Genomic DNA, 22,739 nt, shown 5'->3' with positions numbered 1-22,739 from the left:
CCTCACTCCACGATTCCCACGCAATCAATAACCTGCAACATAAGAATGCAAGAAAAACAAGGGAAATTTCCCAAAATCAAGAAATTGAGTAATTCCAACTCCATCCCGTAAAACGATTAAGTTTGAAAATTATTTTAAGAAAATAAGATATAATTAAATTGAAAATAATTTTAGAAAATAATATATAGCTGAGTTTAAAAGAAAACAATTTTGGAAAACAATATATATAATATCACATAAACCAATTTGTTAATTTGATATTTAATAATGACAAACACATAATCAATTTTTAATTTGAGGGAACGAGAAAGCCAGTAGGCCGAGGCTTTATCCCTATACCTACTTCATCAAGAGGTCGTCACCCCAAATAATTCAAGGCCAGCAGAGTAGTCTCAGGGAACCCTAGTGTGCACACCCCTTCTACTTGGATCACAACAAATAGAAGGAAGACCAAACATCGTATCAAGTATCAGAAATAAAAATAATAATAATACCTGTCAGCAGCTATACTAACCAAACAGGGCAACCTGTTCATCACCCTTATACTTGGATCACAACAAATATAAGAGCTTCATTTCCCTCGAGTTACACTTTACGTGATTTAATATATTTTTATAATTAGTCGCGATCACGCAAACATATAATCAAACATACATTATTTATTTTATTTTAGGATCATAAATTTTTCCTAATAAATATATATCTCAGGAATTATCCAACTGAAATCTCATTTTCCAAATCACCATTCTAACATCAATTGGTGGCAATAGGAATTAATATCAAAAATATTTGTCTTCCAATTTAAATAGTATCTAATTTCGTTATCAAAATAATAATATAAATTTTATCGAAATAAAAATTATAAATTCAAGTTTGACAAAAATAATAGTAAATATAATTTGAGAATATATAAAACATAATATCATACAAAATAATGTCATATCAAATCATGCACCCATTTAAACACATTAATTATCACTTAGCACATAATACTAATGGGATAGTCCTAATTAGATGGACATTGAGAATTACCTTGTCACGCGATCTTAGACAACGTACGCTCCTAATAATCTCTGTCTACGAATCCGCTGTCTACACGAGAAAATAATATATCTCAATTTAATACCCCGATCAACTCATTCAAAAATAATTTAAAAGACTCCTTTTTATTTTATATACTTTGTTTAAAAAAAAAGGAATAAATTTAAACATGTAATTTAAAATTGTAAGAGTAGTATAAAAGAGCAAGGTTTTAAATAACATAGTTAAATCATTTTATTATAAGATTTAAAATTGTAAGGGTTAAAAAAAAAAAGTTAATAATAATTTTAGCAGGAATAGCAGCTAGATATTCATATGCTTGAACAAAAATATTCTTTATTTCATTCATTTCTCTATCAAAATCAAACTGTAAAAGGTAAATTATTACTAATTAGTTCGACATTAAAATCAAACTGTAAAAGGTAAATTATGACACATCCATACCTTGTTGTAAGCTCTTGTTGCTTTCCAAAAGTGATGCTTGTACAACTCTCCAGGGAACTTAATCTTAAAGTTAGCCCATATATGCCTACAGCAGAACCTAATTTCGGCTTCAGGAATCACTGCGTTTAAAGCTTCAATCAAACCCTACATTGTGAACACATTAGTATTTAGAATGTTAATTACAATTCAAACAAATTATAGAAATCAAGTAAGTACGTGCATACCTTTTGCCTATCGCTCATGAAGGTAAAATCTTCACATCCTGCTTGCACCCAACTACTTGATGAACTAACCGACTTTAGGTCTTCTACAAGGAGATTTAGAAACCAAGTCCAAGTTTCTACGTTTTCTGTTTCGACGACAGCCCATGCAACAGGGAAGATGTTATTGTTCCCATCCTTACCTACAGCGATAAGCAAAACCCCAGGAAATTGTCCCTTCAAATGCGCCCCATCAACACATATAATAAGCCTACAGCCAGCAACAAAACCCTCCTTACATGCTGGCAAACATATATACATCCTTTGAAACAAGGGTGGAGGTGTCTCTATTCCGATGCATTTGACGATTGCAGTGCTTCCAGGGTTATACCTCCTTATTGCTTCCGCATAATCCCACACCCTGCTATACTCTTCACTAGCATCACCAACTAACATTTTCTTTGCAATTCTTTTAGCCATGTAGCACTTAGAGTATTTCACTTCACAACCTAACTCCCTGTTTACCCGTTTCTTAAATGCCTTTAATTCCCAATTTGGATTTTCCCTCCAATCCTGTATGTATTTCTCAGCTAAATACAAAGCAGTGACTTTGTTATTTTGGTGTTGGTGACCACAAGTGTGCTCGGGAAAATAACTCCTTATTTGAAGTGTCTCCTCATCTTTCAACTTCACAGCCTGAACCTTAAAACAACACTTCTTATCGTTCCCACAAACACAGTTCACAATTCTACCTTTCGATTTAACGCAATTGCATCTATTGTAGCAATACACAGTTATCCTATTTCTACCATTATGCAGGTAACAATAATTGTAACTACATTCAATAGCATGGTACCTTAACGCTTTTCTAAAGACATATGTAGAAGGAAACTTAAGGCCTAAAGACAAAATGATCTTACCCTTAAAATCAACTTTAGGATTGAATGTAGGATAGCTTGCTATACCTTCCTCATCAACATTCAATGCACCCAAATCAACATCATCAAGCTCCAATTCATCATCATTAACGTATATGTCTCTATTGTTTTCATCATCAACCTCCTTATCTACTAACAATCTAATTTCATCATCACCTATAAACACATCATCGAGACCATAAACTACATTTTCTGCAAACAAATCTGAATCATGCTCATATTCATCCTCATCACCGCAACTGTAATCATCATCACTACTAACCTCAGATTCAGAAAGTTGTTGTTGTAGGGTTAAACCTCTCTCAATTGGTGTAAGGTTTAGGGTTGAAATAGCATCTGAGTTATTTGTTTTAGATCTAGGGTTAGCACTTACACATTCTTTATAACCCGTATATGTGTTTGGTGGTCCCATTTCCCCAACATCAACAACTATATTTTCTCTTTCCAGGTCATCCACAATCTCATGTGCCACATCATTTCTTTCAAGCTCCACCTCATCTGTCCTAACATTGACCAACTCATTTGCCAACTCAAAATGTTTCTGTTTCGAAGTACTTGCTTTTTTCCAGATTTTCAATTTCTTCATGTTACTGATTTATCTAATTTAAGGAACCATTATACATTATTCTCAAACAACAATAATCAATTAACAAATGACAACATAAAAACAAGAAATTAATAATGAAAATTACAGCAGCCATTGAAATAAAGGAGCGAAATTACAGACAAAAAAAAATTTCAACAACGAAGAAAAGATCCTTAATTGACTGGTGCTACATACCTCTAAATGTTAGATGCTTCAGCTGGAAGATGTCTCAAGGACGAAGGGAGTGAATTGAAGAGCTTTGCACAGCTTTTTCGAAGAAGATAACCCAGTTTTTTCGAAGAAGAAGAGAAAACATAAGCTTTTTCGAAGAAGGTTTCTGAAATGAACAACAGCAATGAAGAAGGTTTGCTAAATAATGGGTCACGTGCGTCACACGTGATAGTCAAAGTTAGTTTTGACGGTCAAAACTAACCTATCCGTTAAAAGGTACTCTTTTGCAAACTTAAGTATTACATAAGGTAGTTTTTTGGAAAAAAAATTAGATAAGGTAGTTTTTTGCAAAATCAGGTATAGAATAGGTAGTTTTATAGAATTTTCTCTAATAATAATCATAATTATAATATGAAAAAAAAAAAAAAAAGAAAAGTGGGTGAGTTCCAGGAACCCACGAAAAAGAAAGAAGAAAGGGAAGGAGGAGAGAGAAGGAGAAAGGGAGAAGGAAGAAGGAGAAGGTGTCGGCCGGCGGTGGCTCCGGTGGCCGCCGTCGCACGCCGGTGGTATCTCGGTGACCGTCGTATTGCCGGAAAAGCTAAGGTCAGAATTTATTTTTTTTTATTTTTTTTATTAGTTTTTTTTTCAAATGCAAAATGTGTAATTTGGATTGAAATTGGTAGAACAATATTATAAAGAGATGAAATTTCATACCTTTAATATCAAAATCTTGCGTTTTCTTGACTGAATTTTAAGCAAATGGGAAATGGAGAAAGTAATTTGTAGGAGAAGAAGGAAGTGTGAGTAATAATGTGAATGAAATTAAGGGTAATTGGTTTAATTTATAAGAGGTAAGTGAGGTTAGTTATAAGGTTTAGAGGGAGGAGTGGGAAGTTATTGTTAATGGGGAGTTATGTTTTTTTTTTTTTTTTTTTTCTGAAATTTATTTATTTATTATTATTATTATTTAAAAAAAACAGTTGTTACACTATCTTTAGAAAGAAAGAGGAGCACTTGATTACGTACAAGAGTGAAGGGCACGCGACCCAAACTAACTACGCCTTAGTTCGTAAAGGAAATAGGTCCTTGTGTCGTATTGTAAGGTGGTTTTGGGCACAGAGATGCCAACCAAAATCGGTTATTATTTTTGATTTTTAAAATAAGGAATTATCGAGTAAAAGGTAGAGTGCAAACGAAGGATTATATGGGGTAAACTTAAAGGGGAAGCAACCTCCACATCCTCAAACAGGATCAAAGTGCTGGGTTACCCGAGGCAATCCGAAGATGCAAATCATATGTGGAAAACTATGGCTGACACCATTTGACAAGCTGCCAAAGAGATCTTAGGAGTGTTAACAGGTAAATCAAAGGTGTACAAGGAATCGTGATGGTGGAATGAGGAGTTAAGGAAGAAGATAAATGAGAAAAACATAAGGTTTAAAGAGCTTATGGCTTGTATGAAAGAGGGAGATTAGATAAATAAGAGAAATTTCTATAAAGAGGCAAAACTGGTAGCAAAGAAAGCAGTAGTTAAGTCAAAAACTCTAGCTTGTGAAGACTTTTATAAAAAGTTAGATACAAAAGAGGGAGAAAAGCATATTTTCAAGCTTGCAAAGGTCAGGTCTAGAAGGAAGAAAAACATTGAGACAATTAGGTACATCAAGGATGAGGATGAAAAAGTTTTGTTAAGACAAGATGACATCAAAACAAGATGGTACAAGTACTTCTCTCAATTGCTAAATGAGTGTAGGAGACCAGAGGGGGTGTGAGGGCATGCTTCCGACGTCTAAAGCCAACATGAATATGGGTCAAACAAAAGCATAACCACAAATGAAGTTAGTAAAGCTCTAAAAGAAATGTGGCGAGCCAAGGCAGTCGGTATAGACAACATCCTAATTGAGATATAGAGATGTTTAGGAGAAGAAGGGATTCAATGGTTTAACCAGCCTCTTCAATGTAATCTGGAGGACACATAGAATTCTCGAAGAATGGAGGAGCAATACACATATCCTAGTATACAAAAACAAAGGTGATGTACAAGTATGTGGGAATTATAGAGGATTAAACTTCTCAGCCATACAATGAAATTATGGGAAAAAGTGATTGAGAAAAGAATCAGACAAGAGGTGGTTATTAGGGAACACCTATTTGATTTCATGCCAGGGAGATAAACCACTAAGGCTATACATGTGTTAAGAAGACTGACGAAAAAATATAGGGAAAGGAAAAAGGGCCTGCATATGGTGTTTATAAATTTTAATAGCATACTGCGATATATCATCTGGGAGAGCTTAGAGGCTAAGGGACTCTCGCGGATTCATATTGAAGCAACGCGAGACATGTACAATGGAGCATCGACTAACATACGAACACCCGTGGGATTACAAAGTCTTTCCCAGCTGGAGTAGGATTGCATCAAGGATCGACACTAAGCCCTTTCCTTTTCGCAATCATCTTAGATGAGCTCTCCAAATTTATCTTATATCATATTAATTTTCATGAATAGTAAACAAATGTCATAATCATGCAAATAAAAATAGAGCGAATTAACTGATATCATTATATTAAAAAAACATTCTTAAAATTTTTTATTGAATTAATATTGATAATCTTTAACATTGAAAAGTAAAAGTAAGGACTAGTTTATAAATGTTTTCTTTATTGCAAGATACGAAGAATGATATTTATGTTAAAATCAAATTCAAAACTATACTTGAAAATTGATATTTATTTTTTTAACTAATATAAAATCTGATTTTCATATGCTATGTATGAAATACTCCTATAAACTTAGGTCGTAAGTGTTATTAGAAAATAACAAGTGGTGCTCGTGGCTAATTTCAACGCCCAATGGAAGCGAATTATTGCAATTTGCAAATTAAGTTTAGTTTCCATTCATAATAAAATTGCAAGTAGTAGAAGTAGTTTTCAAAGTTAAGATAATTGCTAGTAAAGCCCAAGCTTTTTTACTTGGTAAAGGTCAACTTGAAAGTATGGGAGTTTGAGAAGATTATTACACAAATCTATATTTCTCTAAAGTATTCTTATATTTTTACTTTTCTAGATTTTTCTATCTTTATCTTGATTTGTTAGGTTCAATTTAGTTTAATTTATTCTAAATTTTTCATATTACATTTTATCACAACTCACATTACATATTTATAAATTATTATCAAATAGAAACTCTAAACATGGAGCTATTTAATTTAGAACTGATTATCTAAATTTGAATATCGAGTCTAATTTGATTTAAAATAGGTCATGTATAAATAAAATGATACAACTAAATCTCTCATAATGGTCAATCAGCCAAGCATTGGGTCGGGCCATTATCACATCGGATCAGCTCTCTCAAGTCAACCCAATAAACCGAGGACTGTTTTGAAAAAAAATTCATCATTCAATTTTTGCCCACTATATAGAATAATTTTTTTATACTAAAAAAAATAAACTTATTATAAAGTTAAAACAATGAATTATTATCTAAAATACAAACATTGACAAGAAATATAGTAGGTCACGACTAAAAATGATGATTTAAAACTGAACAAGTTCACAAAATTAAGAAAACGGGTCAAAACAGACGGGTTTGAGTTAAGGTCTAGTTTGACCAAGTTTTTTTCGATATATTTGTTTCGATCATTTTTGAATTACGGCCAAACTTTTTTGTTTTGTCATACTAAGTTTTGATCAGCTAATTAATTACGAGTTCGGTTAATATTTAACAAGTTTAATACAACCGATATAATAATTATACATATATTAAAGAAATTTAAAACACAAAATAAACTCAAAAATCAAAAGAACTAACCTCACTTTTTTATTTGTTTCATCTCAAATAATTGAATTGTATTTTTTACTAATGTTTTAATCAAACAAAAAAAAAACAATTGTTGAAGTGGTCAAGCTTAAAAAGGCATGTAGCGTACCGAATCACTCATTATTGATTTGGAGTCCTTAGACTAATTCTCCAAACTTGAGTGTTATATAAAGCATATTAACAATGCATGACATTTCATTATAAGCTTATTAAACCAAAATAGAGTAAAACTCATTCTTGAATCCTTGTGATCATCTCCTAGTTTTCCAAGCTAACTATAATATCCTTACAACAGTGGTTCTCACTTTCCGATGGCGTCGACCGGAGTGGTGTTGTCGTTAGTATTACTAGCAAGTGTTACAATAGGAGTCTTTGCTAATGACCCTGACATGCTTCAAGATGTTTGTGTTGCTGATCTTCCATCAGGTAGATTGATTTATCTTTCGTTAGAATGCTAGCTTACTTGCTTTTAGGCTTAAGCTAACAAGTTGTAATAAACTTTACAAATATTTCCCAATAATTGTCCTAGATAGCATATATGTGTGAAGTTGACACAAAGCTAACATATAAGTGTGTGAACTCAAGTTTTTTAGAAAATATTATACCTAACAAGTTGAACTTTGGTCAAAAATATTTTATTTAAGTTGAATTTAGTAAATGCATCCTCTACGAGAAACATAAAAATCAATTTTCATCTAAAACACCTTTTTACTTCTTACACACGTAAAAAAATTGTTTTATTAATTTTTTTCTTTGATATAAAAGATTATTAAATTAAAACTAATCATCATACTTAGTGTATTCCGCTCATTTGAAGCTTTGATTAGGGTTTAAGAATTAGAGGGTTAGAAGACGGTATACCATACCATTGAAAGGAGGTTACATCCAATGTGACCCTCGGTCAACCTGATTCTCCACCTTATCCTACCATCTGTCAACTCCCCCTCTCCCTAAATTTGCAATTGATATCAAGGGTCAAAGGTTTGACTAGGAACATACGTGCACAATGAAGCAAAACCATAAGTAGACTGAGGATTGATAAAAAAGATGTATGAGCAGGTTCTTAGTGTGACCTAAAGATAAGAGAATTTGGTCTAGGTGACTTGCATCGAGAGTCTCTTGGCATGGTGGTGAAGAAAGAAGGTTCCATGGTGAAGCGGGATTCAAGGAAACACATTATATCGTTGGAAGAGAGGACACAGGTGATGTGGTCCTTGGTCTGATGGAAGCATTAGAAAATATTAACAAGTATAAGTGATCCGACACAATATTAGTATTATGAGGCATTTTGAAACGTGCCAAAAAAATTCGTATGACCTCGACCCAAAGCGAACAATATCGTACTAATACAAATAAATTAAGACCGGTGGGCTTAACAAAAGTAAATTTAATTAATTAATTAATTAATTATTTAATTAGGATAAACTATTAAAAAAGATAAGAAATTCAAAATATACGCCATGTGTGGAATCTCCACGTGTAAACTTGAGTACAGCCACGTCAGAGCAACAGTTTTGGATGAAAACTAATTTTAAAATTCATTTTAGCGGATATGCAGTTGAATTTCAATCTCAAAAATGCAATTTTTCCATTTCAGTAAACTTTTACTTAGACTTGGTTTATTATATTGATTACTCGTTAACCACTTCTCCAAATGATCATATGTGATATGATAATTATGATCCTCGAATTATAGTTCGAATAAATTCTAATCATTATTTTAATCATTGTCCAAACAGCAACACGTGTAAATGGATTCACTTGCAAGAATATTGATCAGATAACAGCAGAAGATTTCTTCTTCGCCGGAATCGGTCAACCCGGTCAAATCACCAACAACATTCTAAGATCAAAAGTAACCGGAGCAAACGTTCAAGACATTCCTGGTTTGAACACCTTAGGAGTGTCCATGGCTCGAGTCGATTTCGCTCCTTACGGTCTAAACCCACCTCACATTCATCCTCGTGCCACTGAGATGATTTTCGTTCTTCAGGGTGAATTGTTGGTTGGATTTATAACCACAAATAATAAGCTCATTTCTAAGGTTGTTAAAACGGGAGAAACATTTGTGTTTCCAAGAGGTTTGGGTCATTTTCAAAAGAATTTATCAAAATATCCAGCTGCTGTTTTAGCTGCTTTTAACAGTCAATTACCGGGTACTCAGCAATTTGCAGCTGCTCTCTTTACTTCTCAGCCTCCTGTGCCTAATGATGTTTTGGCTCAAGCATTTAATATTGATGTTAAAAATGTTGAGAACATTAGGGCTGGCCTTTCTTCTTAACATGTTTGTTGTCCTAAGTTGATTGGGTGTTTGATTTGTTATGTTTGTAAGAATTTTTAATGTTGATTTGTTTCTATTTTTATTCTTTTACCTGATTTTATATTATTGTATTAAAATTTTAGCTTTGTTGTACTCAAATTTAATAAAAATGATACTTTTCTTTATTTTTATTTTTATGTTATTCTCGCATTTAATATAGATTTTTTTTTATTAAATTTACAAAAAATTTAAAATTAAATTATTTTCTAAATTAGTCGAATCAGCAATACATAATGTTTTTTAGCTATAGCTAAAAACATTTCTACAATATAAAGTATAAATTATAATTTGATAAATAATATATTTAATTATTCACTGTAAATTTTGATTTTATCTTATTAGCATTTCATGTTTTGAATAAAATTAAAAATACAAATAAATTTATAAATTAAGAATGACAAGGGCATACAGCTCATTTAACACGAACAATGAGTGTTTATGAAGTGCATATATAGTAGTTCTAATTGTGATAAATATATCGAGTTTGCGGTAGTGAGTGGGAAGTTTGAATGCATACCAAGGTAGGCACAAATCAATATGAAATTTCCTCAAAATGGACAGTGGTTGGTGTAGGTATATTGATGGAGGGGTATCCGCACCCCATCCATTTGGCTAACCACAAAACGCAAATTAGTCATTCACTCTGTTGTAGTTGCACAATATATCAACTATTTGATCAGGAGCAGTTCTTAGGGCGTGTGAGATGCCTAATAATATAGTGCCATAAAAATAAAAAGGTCGCATATATATACTATACATTCCTATAACGATATTAAATATTCCTCAATTCCTTTTTTTTACCAAGTAAATATAATACTTGGTAATCTTTGTCTTATTTATTGACCAAGTAAATATTCCTCAATTCACTCTCTTTTTAACCTCTCTTATTAATTTAAACAATTAATCATATTCTTCAATTAACCCCCTTTTTGTTTTATATTTATTAACCAACATATTCCTCAATTAACATCCTTTTTTTCGCTAATTCATTAACCAAATCCAGTTGAGCATATTCTATTCCCAAAGCAATGGTAATATGTTCTTATCACCTTAACAGAGGAAGAGTCGTAGATGGTATTAGTTGTGATGTTGGATATTTGAGAATTATTGATTGAGAATAGTATTTAATATGTTTTACTTGACTAATTAAATTTTGTCCGCTATTTAATTATTTTTATATTCTTATTTATCTCAAATCTTGATAATGAATCTTTTACTAAGTTTTTTAAACTTGAATACTGTTGTCTCAGTTGTTATAAAGGGCTCTATTCTAATAATATACTTCCTCCGTTTCATTTTAAATGTCTCATTTACTTTTTGTAGGTTTGTCAACGCACTAATTCAATCTTTAATATCTTTAATTGTGCTTAATTAAAATTATAAAATATAGATTTTAATAAACCTTATATTGAGATGAATCAAACAAGATTTCATTTAACTATATTTTAATTTATAAATTAAGAATAAATTACAAATTAAAAGTGATTGGTGAATAGTACTAAAAAAACAAATAGGACTTTTATAGCTAGATTACCCTAAATCGTAGAAAAATAAGGCATATACAAAAACTTTTAAAATGTATAATGCGATAAACTATTGAAGTGTACGATGTCAACTCATGTTGTAAAACCTCTATGTCAACAGCTTATACTATTATACATGTACCTAGGGATGGCCACGGAGCGGGTTACCCGGAACCGAACCGGTCCCGAACCACTTGAAACCAGAACCGTTCGCGACAGGTTCCGAACCGGCCTGAACCGCGGAACCGTAAAACCGCTCGGAACTGAAACCGTTCGCGACAGGTTCCAAATGGAACCGCAATCGGAACCGGGTGAAACCAGAACCTGATGGAACCGGAACGAAACCGGCCCAACCCGGACCGTGGCCATGCCTACATGTACCCATTAAGTTTATACAACTAACATATGTGCACCGCAAATTCAAACAACATATATACATTACAATATCATCTTTTAAAAGCTTGTTATGCTTTGTTAGCGCATTTAATAATTTGATAGATTTGATTAATTTTTTGAATAATTATCATTTACCATTTTTCACTTAAATTGTCCTAATTTAATTTTCTTACTATTTTTGTCAAATTATTCTTCTAATACAAATTTCCTTTAACTTTTAATCATAATGGGTGTTGAGTTATGATTGGTTTTGATGATAATCAAAATGATTATCAAACTAATATGTGTATTAAGTTGTACATGAACAAGTTATAGGTTATGAATATGAAAGTTCCTAAGAACATCAATAACTTGAAGAGTTGTTTTAAAGTATACAACAAAATAAATGAAGTTACCAAGAAGGAGCTCCGAAAAAGAAGTCTTCATATATCAGAAGATATGCACAAAGACTTCAAGAAAAATTCTAAACAAATAAAACCAAAATTGTTGAAGTTTCGAAGTAGAAACAAGGAGGATCTTAAGGTTGTTCCAAAAAGAATTTCAATAAAGTGAAGCTTCATAGTGGAAGCCAAGCACAAATGGACATGAAGATTCAAGTATGAGTGTACTATGCTTCATGTAAGTATGATAGAACAAAGAATATATTAAGATACATGAAGGAACAAGAGTATGTTTAAGAATAAGTCAGTTTAGAAACAAGTCACCCTAATGAGTATATGGCTAACAGTTAATACGTAAAACACAGTAAGATATAAGTTAATAAAAATTAGTAGTTTAATAATGATTTATTTATTATTAAAATAATTTTTAATAAGAAGTTAAAGATAAATATTGTTTACTAAATTTTATATATTAATATCTTATCTTTTGACTAGCTATTTTATCTAACTATTTTATAAGAAAAAAAATATCTTTTCAAATAGGATTTTAATAAATATTTGTGTGAAATTATTTGAAAAGTATTTTTGTAAAACAAAATTATGTTTAATAAATTGTTGTTTTACATAAAACAAAAAAGTGATATTTTGACTGTTAATTAGAAATAAGGGAAGAAGTGGTCAAAGAAGTTTGCTAATATTTTATATCCACTCTCCTTAAACCTAGGAAGAAGTGGTCAAAGAAGTTTACTGACATTTTATGTTCTCCTTAAGCATAGGAACATGGGTTGTTAAGGAAATTTTAATTAAATAACATTTTTCACTTTCCTAATTTTAAGTGTCATGGAAATTTCAGAATTAATGGGTAGTAGTGGAAGTTAACTTATTGTAAAGTAGTTTTTCTCTTGCTTATATAAAGACTTTCTTTAATCAATTAGAACATGCGTCTCCATAGCTCCACCATGAGTATTCACTCTTCAAGAGTGTTTGCTTCATTAAAGGATGGGTTTCATAAATATTGAGTTTCACGTAATATCCTAAATACATATTTGCAGTAAGTTCTCAATGTTCCAGTCACGTTCTAAACCTGTTGTTCCTAGTTCACTAGTTTGTCCTTTCTAGATATTATTGACTGAACCTGAGACAATACGTTGTTCCTTTTTCACAAAGTATATTTATATGTTCTAACGTTTCATCATACGTAGAGTTCCATTCTTATAAAGAGATGAGTTTGCATTTCGAGTGATATGTTGAGAGTTTGAATGAACTCTTGTAAATGGGGTAAGAGGGATTTGAATGAATTCAGAAAAAAGAGAGTTGGAAACTTATAGTTAAGTTCAAGGGGGCAGTGAGTTGTAATAGCTATGAGTGAAGCTTATAGTTAAGATAATGAGAATAAGTGGTTGTTCATAAGGGGAATTGTGTTCATAGAGGAACTTAATGTGAGAGAAAGATAAATAAGAGAACCTATATGAAAATTATGTAATGAGTTTTGCCCATTTTCATAGTGAAAGAGTTTTAGAGAAATTCATAGTGGGTCGAGGTTTTTTATCGGGTTTGGCTCTGGATAGTTTCCTTATTAAATCTTTTTATCCCTTTATTGTCATTTTTTGTTCGTTTTATATTCAAGTCTTTAATTCCGCAAAAGATTTGAAAAACTCTCAAATTCTAAAATAACGCATATACTACAATTCAGCCCCTCCCCCCGACCCCTTTAGTATCCATCCATAAATAACAATGGGCCAAGCCAGCTTTATTTGTGTTAGAAACTCTAAGTTATGACTAAATTTTAAATTGTTTGATACTCAAAGTCAATTAGAATTTCATAAAGGAGAAGCTTGATAAAAAGATTATAAGTCTTCATTTTGTAAGATCAAAAGATCAACTTGCAGACATTCTCACAATGGTAGTAACATCAGATGTCTTCGCCCAAACATTATGCAAGTTAGGTATTGGCAATCCTAATCTCAATTTTTTTTCCACATTTAATCTTTTTAATTCTTACTATTCAATTTTTTTTTTCATTTAAAACTACATTTATTACACAAAAGGCCAAAAAATAATAACAATCCAAACCGAAATGATGCTATCTTGTTGGACATAGTAGTATGATAGAGAGTGATCTGCTACTAATTAAGAAAATGAGGCAAAATAAAACGACAACTTTAACAACTCAAACAACACAAATTGGAATCCATACGTCTAAGAGAAACGTCATCGTCAATCCTAGGGAAAAAAAATTGAAGTATCTACAATGTTAATTGTTTGGCATACTTAAACGATCTTATAAGATTAGAATACTCATTTTATTATTGTATTTTGTTCTTATTTATTTTTCTTTTTAAATTCTAATGTAATTTTAATTCTGAAATAATTTCAGCTTTGTGTTTCTAAAAATTATGAAAATTTACTTAGAATAATCCAACTTATTTGTGACTTTCCTACAATAATCTCACTTATTGATTGACCATGAATAATCCCAACCTTAAGGGCTATTTGCCGAAAGTAAACTTGGGTAATCCGATGACCTGCTATAGTAGGTAATTCACCAAAAAAAATAAACTGAAAATTAATTTAAAATTAGAGAATAATTTTGAAAAATTACATAAAAAATTCTAAATAATAAAAAAAATTATAAATTTTTTTGAACAATTTTTTAACATTGTTCCGACATTTTATTTTAATTTATCTTTTTTTAAAAAAATAAAATAAAACTTGCTATATAAAGTCATCTAGTCACCGGGTTTACTCTAGAAAAATTCCTTTCAAAGTTGGAATTATTCATGGTTAATCAATAGGTGGGATTATTATAGGAAAATCACGAATAGGTTGGATTATTCTAGATAATTTTTCTTAAAAAATAAAATTTTTGAAAATTATATATTGAGAAAAATCTATCAAAATTTCACGTCAATATACTTTTACATATAAATTGATGATAATTTACAATCAAAGTTTGACTATAAAAATTCAAAATATTCCAAATGAGAAAAAGAAACATAATATAAGGTAAGAATTAATAGATTACAATTCACAATAGTCCACATGTGTAACAAAACGTGACCATCAATCTTGAGATAACTATTCAAGTATCTACAATGTTTATTCTTTGTTATACTTAGGCATGGCCACGGTCCGGGTTGGTCCGGTTCCGTTCCGGTTCCATCCGGTTCCGGTTCCGGTTCCATTTGGAACATGTCGCGACCGGTTCCGGTTCCAGTTCCGGGCGGTTCCAAACGGTTCTGAGGCGGTTCATGAGGCGGTTCCGGCGGTTCCAACTCACGGGACGGGCGGGTCGGACCATCGGTTTCATTTTTATTTTTCTTTAAATATTTATATAATAAAAAAATACTATAATATTGCGGACGTACCTTTGATGATTACTTGATTATTAGCGAAATTCATTGCTTGTCAAGTTGTCATCGTTATTAAAATATATACTAAAAAGAATGAAAAAAATAAATTAATAAAAAACGAATCAATGATAATGTCGATAAAGATGATTAATAAAAAAAAGAGGGAGAAAATGGACTTGAACCTAGTACCCAAAGGAATACTAAGCTGCCTACGTATCCCGAAGGAATCAAAGCCCACGTAGTTCTTTGTCATACATTTTATTTATAGTTGTTGAATGTTGATTTATCGTTGTCCGATTGATCCTATTCGTCTTCGTCATCATCATCTGGTTGGTTAGATGCTTCCGCTAACTCTGCTTCTGACGATGATGCAGATGTATCCATCATCATCCATGGATCATCATCGTCGTCTTGATCATCATCATTCCTTAGTCCTTGTGTTCGAATCTCCGCTTGATCCCAATCTTTCTTGCAAACACATATTTGAATACTATGTGGAGCAAGACGAGATCTCTTTTCGTCCAAAACTCTTCTACCTGCACTAAAAGCAGACTCCAACGCAATTGTTGACGCAGGAATTGCAAGGATATCCTTTGCAATTCTTGATAAAATGGGAAATTTTACAGATTTTTCTTTCCACCACTCTAAAATTTTATAGCTGCCTTGGTCTATTTCAAAGTGGTGTTTAAGATAACTATCTAATTCTAAATATGAGGTGGAGGGTGAAGAAGAAGATGATCCTACAAAACTATCATCTTGACTCATTATATTAGCTATTACCGAATTATAATAAGAGGGACGTGCCGAAACGCTAGCACGCCTAGACGTATCGCGTTTTGGGTTATATACACAAGCGTAATAATCATAGATTTCTGCTAAATATTTTTTACATGTTCCAACATAATTATGTACATCAGTAGGCGGCGATTGGTAGTAAAATCCTATTACTTTAGTAAAGACTTCAGTTTTAAAACATGGGTCTAAAATGGTTTCAATTCCATAAATATAAGGAAAATCGGTAAAATATGTCTTCCATTTTTCCATCATATCTGCAAGAATCGGATTCAAATATGGGTTAGTATCATCATACGTATGTTTAAGGAGATGATAAAAAATAGTAATACACTCACTTATTACTAAGTGAACGTTCGGTTCATAAACATATGAAAAAATCTTAGTTGCGTGGTCATACGCTTCTAATATATTATGTACACCTATAGCTAATTCCCAAGTGTCATCAGCTATATAGCTATCTGTACACTCATTATACAGTTGTGTTATAACTGGACGATAAGCAATCGCCTTTCTTAATAAATCGTTGGTTGAGCCTCAACGTGTAGGAGTATCTAATGACCAATACACTTTTTTTAGTTAATATTGGTCACATAATTGTTTACATCGTCTTTTTATCTTTCCAATCCTAAGCCACTTCACTATATCTCTAATTGGTTCTAATAAATCGCTTAATTGTTTTATACCTGCTTGGCAAGATAAGTTAACTATATGCGCACAACAATGTATGTGTAATAAGCTACCCCAAAGGATAAAACTAAAAGCAGGTTCGTTATACAAAAGTTCTATACATTTAATGTTAGCGGTTGCATTATCAGTAGAACAACAAAATATCTTATCTGATAAGTTTCATTCTTTACATATCTCTACTAATCTATATTTTATGTTTTCACCGGTATGTCTTTCTGGCATTGTCTCAAAAACAATTATTCTTTTTTGAATAATCCAATTTTGATCTATCCAATGTGTTGTTACACACATATAAGATTCTAAATGTGGGGGAGCAGACCAAATGTCAGTTGTTATGCTAACCCTACCATTAAAAGATTTAAACATTTCAACTAATTCATAGCGCATTGATTCATATAATTTAATTGTGCGTCTTTTAAGAGTGCTCCTAGGGATTGCTCTATACTGTGGTTGCAAAGTTTTTCTAGCGAAACGCTCATGTGCTCTACTTTCACCGTGGTTAAAAGGCAATTCATCACAAATTACATACTTAGAAAATTCATCAATCATATCATTACGATTATATCTAAAAGGCATACCTGTGCTGGGAATGTCCCACTGTGTCTGTCGGCTTCCACTTGTGGTCCCGCTGCCGCTTGCTGCATGAGTTTCTTTTGTGATTCCATGCTTCTTTGCCAAATGTTTGTTAAAAGATCCCGTACCACCACCTAACACGTATTCACAAAACACAATAAATAAATTTTTATAAAATATGAATATATAATGTATGTATAAAAAACTTAAAAAGTATTTAACTCTGGCGAAACTGTATGAAACTAAGGGCTTTACTCCTTGACTTTCACAAATTTGACAAGTGCATAAGAAAATATCTGGATTGTCGGTTGGTTCTTTTGTGAAATACGACCACACATGTGAAACAGCTCTACCACTAGGAGGTGGCATTGCCGGAAAAGGTTGTCTTACTGGTTCATCTTCATCTAAATAAATAATTTAAAATTATAAAACTATAATTAAATAAATAAATAATTTAAAATTTAATTAATTTGAAGAATAAGATTATAAAACTAACCGATAGTTTGGAAATTGACTCGTTTACCACGAGCTTGTCTTTGTTGTTGTTGTTCTCCTTGTTCTTCATGTGATCTTGTTGATGACTGTCGAGATATATGTATCCCAATAGGGGTCGTTGGTTCCTCTTCTTGTTCTTCTTCTTCATCAATTTGTATTTCTCTTTCCACTTCTTCTGCATAATTATGTAATTCTGGGTCGTACCCTTCTGGATAATTTGGTTCATAATTATAATTACTAATGGAAGGTGTTGTTGATACCGACAGAGTAGAAGTGGCCTTTCTTTTGGAGGAGCTGGAACCTCCCAATGATTTTGCCACTTTAGTAACTTTTTTTGAGGCTTTTTTCAAAAATGAAGACATGATTGATAATATTGAAATAATAATAGAATTAAGAAATAAATAAATAATTAATAGACTAATTATGTAATTAACTAAATTAAAAAATAATTAAAAGACTAATTATGTAATTAAGAGAATAATTACGTAATTAAAGAATTAAGTAGAGAGAGTAAGTAGAGAGAGTAGGAGAAGAGATGAGTTGTGAATGAAAATGATTGAAAGTGATGAGTATTTATAGGAAAAATGGCAACGGCTATATAACGGCTACTTTTCACGGTTCCGGTTCCATGGAACCGTTGGGCCGATTCACCCGGACCGGTCCCGGTTCCGGTTCCATGGAACCATTGGACCGGTTCAACCGGACCGGTTCCGGTTCCGTGGAACCGTTGGACCGGTTCCGGTTCCAAACCGCGGTTTTTAGGTCCGGTTCATGAAGTTTTTTTCCGGCGGTTTCACTGTTCCGGCAACTTTTTTTCCGGTGGTTTCACGGTTCCGGCAACTTTTTTTCCGGCGGTTTCACGGTTTGGGGCGGTTCGGAACCTGTCGTAAACGGTTCCGGTACCAGATCCGGTTCCAAGCGGTTCGGGACCGGTTCGGTTCCGGGTAACCCGCCCGGTGGCCATGCCTAGTTATACTTAAACGTCTTATAAGATTAGAATTAGGGATGCAAACGGGGCGGGTATTGGCGTTACCATCCCCATCCCCATCTGGTAAATCAATCCCCATCCCCGCGGCGGGTATAATTTTTTTCCCCGTCCCCGCCCCGATGGGTTTGTACCTAATTCCATCCCCATCCCCATCCTCATCTAGGTATCCATCCCCGTCTAATACCCATTTTACCCACCCCACCACCCGTCAAATCCCCGCTTAATACCCATCTGTGTCACTTATTTATTTTCAAATCCCCGTCTAATCATCACTTAATATCGCCTACCTCTACACAACTCGTAATGAATATAAACAAATTTTATTGAGAAAAAAAGATAAAAAATAGAAAAAAACATGATTATAAACCTTACTCTAAAAAACATGATCTTAGACCTTATGAAGTAGTATTCATGGCTGAATCACATTATGTTTTTATTAACACTCATTAATTCAACTAAATGAACCGCTAATAATATCAGAATAATGAAATATTATTAACGAAACCAGAGATCCGATCAAATTACAAAACAAACATTTTACCAAAAACCTTGTGAGCAAATGAAGCATCATGAAAATATAAAATTAATAACAATATAATCACCCACAATACATAAATTTATATCCAAACTTAATTATAGGTGTAAAATAATTCAAGGTTTTCAGAAATTTGAAAAATAATTTAGGGTATTCCAATTCTCAAAATTTGTACATTACGTGAGGCGGGGCGGGGCGGGGCGGGGATGGGGCGGGTATCACCTAAAACCCATCCCCATCCCCATCCCCGCGGTGGGTATGAATTGTATACCCGTACCCGCCCCATGACCCATCAAACCGGGACCCATCCCCGCCCCGATGGGGCGGGGATGGGGCGGGTCTTCTATTAGACCCACCCCGCCTGCATCCCTAATTAGAATGCTCCTTGCGTTCTCTTTTATTCTTTTCATCTATGTTTTTATAAATTTTAATATAAATTTAAAAGTCAAATAAATTTAAATTTTGTATTTTTAAAAATTATAAAAACTTAAATTTAAAATATATACTTCTCCATTGAGAAAGATTTATCAAAATTTCACATAAATATGTTTTTCCTTATAAATTAAAAATACAAATTAAAGTTTCACAAAAGTTCACAATATTTCAAACACGGAGATAAGATTAGCAGTAATAGATTAGTGAATGCATCTAGCTAATGCATACCAACTAATTTAGTGGCAATCAATTGTGATTTCCCAATCCAAATAGTGGGCAAAAGCGTTAGCTTATCGCAACTTGAGTAAACATTCGTAACTTTTGTGGTAATGCTTTGGAGTATTATCTTAGTGGAAGAATATGGAGTGCTCAGTGCTTGCTAGCTGCTGCTGTCAACTTCAGTTAACATTCCTAAGCCCAACATGTACGCAGACGGCAACTTTTTTTCCACTGTTTCGGATTTAGAGATCAGATCAACCAATCGCAACTTCAGTAAACATTCCTAACTTCAGTAAACATTCCTTCTAGCTGTTTTTACCAGGCATTTATTTAGGGTTTAGAATTTAAAAAGGCTTTAATATCTATAAATTTTAGTTAATAAAGTAGACATTTAAAAATTTGCAATTTATGATCAATGTTTTTCAATAATCAAGAAGTATATGACAGGTCTACATTTATAATGATAATTATAAAATATAGGGTACGTCAATGTTATTTTTCCGAACATCCGTTAATATTCAGAATTGACCCTCCATTGTGAGGGCTCATTTCTTTCAGTTTGACTAAGGATCGTAAAATGCTAAGAATAGCACTACTCCTTGTTAGTAGTGGGCCGTAGAGATTGTCCAATCTCACCCCAAATTAAGGAAACTAATGCAAGCCTAATTTTAGTAGAATTCTTAAGTTGAATAATTTATATATTTTAAATCTTTTTAGAACTAAAAAGAACTTAACTCAGTTTATTGACACCTTGATAGAGCAAAATTTAATGTCAAGATTGGTCCGTTAATGACCCTAGGGCGGGCCCTAGGCAAGGGCAAGCTGGGCCTATGCCCAGGGTCCACCCACAAAAAGTTGAGAGCCCATTTGAATTAGTCGGGTTATTTACAGCGTAGCGTGTGAGTGTTTCTTGAGGTGGATCTGTGTGAAGATGCTAGTTGCAGAGGGGTTGAGTTTGGGCGAGAGGGTTGCCATTGAAGAAGCTTGGAACGAGATCTGATATATGAAGAGAAAAACGATGACTCCCTCACGTGAACATTAGAAAGATAAGGGTTATTTAGTTAATTAAAGAAGGAAAAAGTTAAAAGTTGGGCAAGTTGACACATTAACCGTACTCCTAAAGTTAAAATTTAAAATTGTACTCTAGAATTTGTGTATTTTAATTTGACACTGCATCTATACCATATTAATTATAAAGTGTAAAATTTTATAATACTCAATATTAAATAAATACACTATTGATTTCAATGTTTGTTATTATATACACTAATTTTTAAATGAGACCATTTTATGGTGAAGTCATTTCTATTCGGCTGACTCAATATATATTTGTTATCTTAAAGTGATCACTTATAACATTAAATAAAATGATCACTTCTTATAGTATTTAAATGATCATTTACAATCTCAAAGTGATTAATTAGAATAATATACTTGTACATAGAGAAAATTTGTACATTCATTTATTAAAATTAATTTTTATTTTATTCTTAATCAATAAATTAAAACCTAGTCAAATAAATTTTTATTTGAGTTGTCTCAATGCAAATTGTGAAAAAAAAATTATAAATAAGGGCCATAATAAATCTTTCACCCAAGGCCTTAGAAAACTTAGGCCCGCCCTGAATAACCCATTTTGAACCGTTGGAGTCCGGCTAATTAGTTACCATTGGTTTGAATCTAAGTTTAAAATGTCCAATCCTATGAGTTGGGAGTCTCAAAATAAATAAGTGAACAATTCATAATTGATAACTTTTGTGTCAAAACATTTGAGATTTTCATAACCTTACTCAAATGAAAACATGATATGAGCTCGACATTAAATAAGCACTATAAAGCTTTGAGAGTCTAGCTATTTGAGACATGTTATATTAATTTATGACATAACATAACTTGCATAAAATAACTTTTTTTTTTCACACCTTTTGAAAATCTTATTCCTTTTCTTACCATGATTTTGAATCATGTCTTTTTTTTAGTTGTAGATCACTTATGTATCACATGCTCTTCATAAATTCATTTAGAAACTCATTCTCTATTTATTCACATATTTCTTTCATATTTTAATTATTTTTTATTTTATTCTCTATCTATACATTAAAAAAAAAAAAAAAAAACTCCTCTCTTAGTGTGTCAATTTCATGGGGGACACAGAGAAAATTTATTAATTAAGTTTATCAAATTTTTATCCCGATTCAAAATTGATATGAAATCCGATAGAAAATTATTATGTCATAACTAATAAATTCATGAAATCCCATAAAAAATATTTGGGTCAAACTCAACCATAAACGAAAGTCTGAACATTTTGACTCATTTTTCCAATTTTATCAATTATGAGTTTTTAGTTGGGACCAACATATATACCTAATCAATTTTTTATTTTTAGTCAATATTTCTTGGTTGAAGCCTTCAAATCCATATATTGGTTTTTTCTTTAAGAAAAATATTTTTCAAAAATGTTATTATATATTTTCATGGAGAATGTTAATGAAATAAAAAAAAAACCCAAAACCCATTGTGTTGTTCTAAATACGGTTTGAAACAAATATTACCTAATTGAAAATGACTGAATTTGAAATTAATCTGACCCGAAATCCATTTGCTTGACATGTTTATTCTTAATTCATTATTTTTCTCAACTCTGTATTTCTAGAGTGATTAGATATAAAATTTGTGTTAAATAACACAATACAAGCACGCGAAAGATGAGAGTCATGTCACGGGCCACACTCTCCAAAATTAGTTATAGAATGACGAATTTGACGGATCATGTATGTAAGGGCACATACTATCTCGTATCTATTTCACAAATTCGGGCCATGAACAGACCCGGTCCG

At 32.3% G+C, this 22,739-nt stretch overlaps 2 protein-coding genes across 2 annotated transcripts; one reads left to right on the top strand and one right to left on the bottom strand.

Moving 5' to 3' along the window:
- The first annotated feature begins 7,337 nt into the window (after positions 1-7,337).
- LOC130825801 (germin-like protein subfamily 2 member 4) lies at positions 7,338-9,629 on the top strand. Its single transcript, XM_057691225.1, has 2 exons — positions 7,338-7,626; positions 8,940-9,629. Exons 1-2 carry the CDS (start codon positions 7,512-7,514, stop codon positions 9,479-9,481), a joined length of 657 nt encoding a protein of 218 aa, XP_057547208.1. The 5' UTR covers positions 7,338-7,511; the 3' UTR covers positions 9,482-9,629.
- Positions 9,630-13,153: 3,524 nt separating this feature from the next.
- LOC130824868 (uncharacterized) lies at positions 13,154-17,885 on the bottom strand. The gene is made up of 3 exons (XM_057689886.1): positions 17,724-17,885; positions 17,100-17,631; positions 13,154-13,283 (listed from the first exon to the last, which is right to left on the bottom strand). The coding sequence occupies exons 2-3, from the start codon at positions 17,594-17,596 to the stop codon at positions 13,154-13,156; spliced, it is 627 nt and encodes a 208-aa protein (XP_057545869.1). The 5' UTR covers positions 17,597-17,631; positions 17,724-17,885.
- Between the last annotated feature and the right edge of the window lie 4,854 nt (positions 17,886-22,739).

This window comes from Amaranthus tricolor, chromosome 10 (assembly GCF_026212465.1).
Source record: "Amaranthus tricolor cultivar Red isolate AtriRed21 chromosome 10, ASM2621246v1, whole genome shotgun sequence".
NCBI lineage: Eukaryota > Viridiplantae > Streptophyta > Magnoliopsida > Caryophyllales > Amaranthaceae > Amaranthus > Amaranthus tricolor.
The sequence above is the reverse complement of the archived record's forward strand: the minus strand, read 5'-3'. Positions and strand labels throughout refer to the sequence as shown.